We start from the raw sequence: 6,000 nt of genomic DNA on the forward strand, positions 1-6,000 counted from the left end.
GGTCTATATATTTGTGAGGAGCTGGGCTTCTGTGCTTAGGCTAGAAGAAGTGGTAGAAAATACATTCATGGTTTATTGTTTTGTTTTTATTTTAGAATTTAACTTTCATTGACATGGTTGATATGAACTGTAGAACACTCTGCATTGCCCATAATGCACTTCACATTGCATCACACTCTTCTTCTACAGAGTATAATGTGCAAAGTTGATATTATATTGTATTTTCAACTTTATACCATAGATGTATCTATGGTATAAATTTGAAAATACAACATTGCTTCGTTTTCAAGTTATTGTATTTGCAAACCTGGGCGTCCATGGCACGCAGGCAGGTGGCAAGGTCAAGGTGAGATCCTTGACCTTTAAAAGGAAGCAGGAAACAAACAGAAGATAACTGACTGAAGATGAGCTCGAGCATGATCACAGACAGTGAAGCACAGAAGACAGAAGCACATGAAGGGATATAAATCTGTCTAATTAAGAAGCAGAAACCACTGTGAGTCTATTTCAACCTCGTTAGTTAATGGTATTAAAGCAACAGCAGGTGCAAAATTACAAAACTCTGAAGCAGGGAATGGCTTGGCAGACCATTGTTCTCTCCTGATCCCTCCTGACGGATTTTTGTCTACCTCTGATTTTCTTTGTGTCCATCCCACCAATTCCGGTGGTCTCGGAAAAAATGCCAGTTCAATAAAGGGAGAAATTTCAGAGATGAATTCTTCTGCGTCTCTTTCCGTTATACGTGTGATGTCTTATCCTTCATATTTTGTTCTGACATGTGTTTGTAAGCCACCATGGCATTTTCTGGCCACACACTGAGTTTGTTTCCTCAATTTGGCTCTTATCAAATTTACAAGGGGATAAAACTAAACTGAGACTAAAGTTACACTGAAATAACAATGCTTCTCTTTACTCTGTGTTGCCTCTGAAGTATAAAACCCAGTGGGAAACATAATCAGGTTTGTCTGCAACAATCCAGCATCACTCAGCGTGAAACTAAAGGTGACTGTCTTAAAAAAAAAAAAACAGATTTCTTTTGCTTTCCAGGAGTTCTGTTATCCTCGCTTATTGTGGATGCAAAGACCTGATACAGCCGTTTGTAAGACAACACATTTATGGTTATTCCTGACATACAAAGTGTGCAACAGACACATTACATAGTTATCTATGATGTGCATTAATGAGGAAAAGGACAGAATTTCTTCTGAATTTCCACTTTCATTGATTTCCACCTGTGATATTTCATTTCCCAACATTTTCACATGGCACAGTTTAACAAACCCATAATACTATCATATAAACTGCAATATTGAATAAAACAAGGAGTCAAACAGAAAAACAAACAAACCAAAAATGGTTTTAAATCCTGATTTGTATCAGCTACCTGTTAACCTATATTAGTTCCTTTCAGATTAATCAAAGTTTCCTTTAGTTGTTGTTCTAACTCTCTGATCAATACAATACTCACAATACTCACTGTATGCGCAAACTGTCTAGTTATGATACCCAGTAACACTTCAACGAGTTACCAATACAACTCAGACACAATGAATTTGTCTTGAAAGGTGCTATATAAATAAAACTGTACTTTTATTTACTTTCTTTACTCACTTTTTATGTTATTGCAATAACACTTTTTACACTTTTTTTTAACACAAAAGAATTATCCTCATTCAAAAGTCATGTAAGAACCTGATTGGCTTACGGAATGTTGATGTTATTTAAAAAATTCAAACAAAAACATGACCTCATTCAAAAATGTCATGTGACAACCTCATTGGCTTATGGAATTCTGATGTCACAGGCTTCTAAAGCTTTGATCCTTTGAAGCTTAAGTAGGGGTGAGGATGAAAAACTTTTAGTCCGTTATTTGCAGCACTTATGTTAGCAGCATTCAAACGTTCACCAGTAAAGCTCTTTCAAACATTTGGATCCTTTTCGTAAACACGGTATACAGACTCCAACATGTCTCAGAAAGAGCAAGAAAGACAAGAAGCTGACCCCAGCTCTATTCCATGGTATGAGTCCCTAGACCCTTATATCAGCTCTCTTCCTTGGGATGAACAGGTAGAATTAGAGGAAAAGCGATTGGAAGAAATGGAGAATGAAAATCTCATGAACAGAGAAAAGATTAAGATCCTGACAGAAGAAAATGAGAGAAAGAGCGCTGAATTAGAAAAATTATCCTACCAGCTTCAGGAAAGGGAAGGTAAAATTGAGGAGAAACAATGTGCTCTCCAAGATAAGAAGAATCACGAGCTCCAAGAAAAGCTTGATGAAGCCATGGAAAAAATTAAAGATCTGCTCCAAAAGGAGAAAAAAGAGAACATTAAAGGGGATAAAATGCTCAAGAAAAATCAAGAGCTCCAAGAAAAGCTTGATGAAGCTCTGGAAAAAATTAAAGATCTGCTCCAAAAGGAGAAAAAAGAGAGCATTAAAGGGGATAAAATGCTCAAGAAGAATCAGGAGCTCCAAGAAAAGCTCGATGGAGCTCTGGAAAAAATTAAAGATCTGCTCCAAAAGGAGAAAAAAGAGAGCATAAAACAGGAAAACATGGTCAAGAAGAATCAGGAGCTCCAAGAGAAGCTTGACGATGCTCTGGAAAAACTGAAAGAAATCCACCAAGAAGAGAAGCAACAGTCCACACAGCAGAGAGACATGCAGCGCAAACTCCAAGCCGTGGAGGAAAAATACAAAGCGCTGCAAGTGAAACATGATAAAACTCTGCACAAAAGTCAACAGTTGCTTCAAGACAAGAAGCAAATGGAAATTAAACAAAAAGAAATGGACTCCAAGCTTGACGAGATGGAGGAAAAACACAGATTGCTCCAAATCAAGCTTGAGAAAACAGTGCAAAGAAATGAAGAGTTCATTCAAGAGAGAGAGCAACAAAAAATGCTCGAGAAAGAAACAGACTCCGAGCTTGAAGTCTTGGAGGAAAAACTGAAAATGCTGCAAATAACTCTTGAGGAAACACTGCTCAAAAATAAAGAGATGCTTCACGAGAAAGACCAACAGAAAATACAACAGGAAGAAATGGATTGCAAGCTGAGGCACATCAAGAAACAGAATGAAGGCTTGCAAGTGATGCTTGATGAAGCTCTGGAGAGAAATAAAGAGTTTCTTCATGAGAAAGACAAACAGAAAATGCAAAAGGAAGTAATGGATTGCAAGCTGAGGAACATCGAGAAACAGAATGAAGGCTTGCAAGTGATGCTTGATGAAGCTCTGGAGAGAAATAAGGAGATCCTCCAAGACAAGAAACAAGAGCCTGTAGAGCAGAGAGACCTGCAGAGCAAACTCCAAGCCGTGGAGGAAAAATACAAAGCTCTGCAGGTGAAGCATGACAAAACTCTGCACAAGAGTCAACAGTTGCTTCAAGACAAGAAGAAAATGGAAATGAAACAGAAGGAAATGGACTCCAAGCTTGACCAGATGGAGGAAAAACACAGAATGCTTCAAGTCAGGCTCGATAAAAAAGCGCACAGAAATAAAGAGTTCATTCAAGAGAGAGAGCAACAAGGAATGCTCGAGAAAGAAATGGACCGCAAGTTTGAAGTCTTGGAGGAAAAATGCAAAATGCTCCAAATAACTCTTGAGGAAACACTGCTCAAAAATAAAGAGATGCTTCACGAGAAAGACCAACAGAAAATACAACAGGAAGAAATGGATTTCAAGCTTAGGAACATCGAGAAACACAATGAAGGCTTGCAAGTAATACTCGATGAAGCTCTGGAGAGAAATAAGGAGATCCACCAAGACAAGAAACAAGAGCCCGTAGAGCAGAGAGACCTGCAGAGCAAACTCCAAGCCATGGAGGAAAAATACAAAGCTCTGCTGGTGAAGCATGACAAAACTCTGCACAAAAGTCAACAGTTGCTTCAAGACAAGAAGCAAATGGAAATGAAACAGAAGGAAATGGACTCCAGGCTTGACCAGATGGAGGAAAAAAACAAATCGCTCCAAATCAGGCTTGATAAAAAAGCGCACGGAAATAAAGAGCTGCTTCAAGAAAAAGACCAACAGAAAATACAACAGGAAGAAGAAAAACTTAATCTCCAGAGGAAAAATCAAGCACTCCAAGAATTGTATAACGAAACAAAGTACAAAACAACTGTACTGGAAGGAGAAAAGAAGAAACTGGAAAATCAATGCTCAGCGATGCAGAGTAGCATCAATGAGATGCTGAGAAAAACCACCGAACTTGAGGAACTTTCTAAGACCTTGAAGTACAAAAACACTGAAATCCAGGCGCAAAAGCAAGAACAACAGAAAACACATAAAGACCTGCAGTGTAGACTTCAAAAAATCCAGAAGAGAAACCAGCAGCTGGAAGACATGCACACAGATGTGCACAATGCAAAGCGAATAGAGGAGGCAACAGTTAAAGAACTGAAAGACAAGCTTAAAGAAAAACAACAACAATTAGAAGACATGGTGAAAAGATGCAACAAACTTGAGAAAGAAAACGCAGAAACATTCGATGAGCTGAAAACCCTCATCATTGAGAAAAAGGTGCTCGTGGAAGAGTATCTGAAAATGAAGAAAAAACGCTTCCACTGGTTCTGGAGGAGGGACACTGCTGCTTCTCACCTGATGTAACCTCGTCTTCCTCCACCTCTATTCCATCTTCATTTCCCCCCTTCCCCTTCCCCTCCCTCCTTTTTCCTTTTTCACCCCCCGACCAGTCCCGGCAGTTGACTGACCCCTCCTGAGCCTGGTTCTGCCATAGGTTTCTCTTTTAGGTTTGGTTCACTTTAAAAGGAGTTTTTCCTATCCACTGTCGCCTGGTGCTTGCTCAGAGGGGATAGTTGGGGTTTTCTCTCCTCTCTCTCTTTCCTTCTTTCTTTCCCCCCCTTTCCCCCCTTCCCCCTTCTTTTCCCCCTTCTGCCTTTTCCTTTACCCAATAAACACAATTGCCCACATTTTACATGTGTTTGAAAAATGTCTTCATTCAACAATAATTCATCTTAGGTATAAAAACAAGAAATAGGTAATAGCTGCATGTGTGTTTGTGTGTGTGCATAATATACATACTTGTTTCCCAGAAAGAATGAATACTAGATGGATAGAGACAGGTTTTAAAGACTAGAAATGAAAACATGTGAGTCCTGTCTTTAAATAAAAATATAATATTCCCTATATTCCTATCTATTCCAAACAACGGTAATAAGTAACAAAGTTTCAAATTTGTCTTTCACTTTGACTCTTAATTTACTAACCATGAACAAGAGTTCAGAGGTCAAATGTGGCACGATACCTTAAATCTTTCTATGATACTTTCTGTATGTGGACCAGAGATGGGCAACACCGCATAGTCTGATTTCTTTTTTCAAGTAACGAGTAAAGTAAGGGATTACTATTGCAAAAAAGGTCATTAGATTACTGTTACTTTCCTGTAAGCAGGCTACATTACTGCGTTACTAATCCTCGTCATTTTCTTCGTGAGAGTGTCTCATGACAATGACGTACAAGCGTGCGACGTCCGTGGCAGCAACAGACGTGTGTAGATCAACAAAGGATAATATGGAGTGCAGGAGAGAGTACGACCATGCAGGGTTTAAAGCTTACTTTGAGTTTGATTCCATAAAAAGTGACAAAAACATTGAAAACATACAGTAGTGAAGTTCTTAGCTCCCTGTTTTAGTTTTGTTGTTGTCCTCCCCGGTGTTCCCCTGACTCTCTTGGTATTTGATGCATGAATGCTTCCTCAGTTCAGCTCCCGTCCCCACACCCTGTCGTCACTTTTTTAAATACTTCCATCACACCAACAGGCACTTTAGAATCACCAATTGACAAGCATGTCTTTGGACAGGCTCAAACAGGAGAGGTGATCAATGGACCACAGCGCTGCACACCCCTGGCAACTTTGGGGGTAAAGCCACTGGTTTGTGGTGGTTGCCAGGTGAAATCAGGGTCTGCTGCACCAAAAACATTATTGTGATTGCTTTGGTTGCAATCAGATTGCCATAGTCATCTGCAGTTTGCATGTTGGATGCC

The 6,000-nt window shown here is 39.4% G+C and overlaps 1 protein-coding gene across 1 annotated transcript; it reads left to right on the forward strand.

Moving 5' to 3' along the window:
- Positions 1-1,940: 1,940 nt before the first annotated feature.
- LOC148106131 (uncharacterized) lies at positions 1,941-4,857 on the forward strand. The gene has a single exon (XM_087852944.1). It carries the CDS (start codon positions 1,966-1,968, stop codon positions 4,600-4,602), a length of 2,637 nt encoding a protein of 878 aa, XP_087709070.1. The 5' UTR covers positions 1,941-1,965; the 3' UTR covers positions 4,603-4,857.
- Positions 4,858-6,000: the final 1,143 nt, after the last annotated feature.

This window comes from Neolamprologus brichardi, chromosome 2, assembly GCF_056152115.1.
Source record: "Neolamprologus brichardi isolate AB-2024 chromosome 2, ASM5615211v1, whole genome shotgun sequence".
Taxonomy (NCBI): Eukaryota; Metazoa; Chordata; class Actinopteri; order Cichliformes; family Cichlidae; genus Neolamprologus; species Neolamprologus brichardi.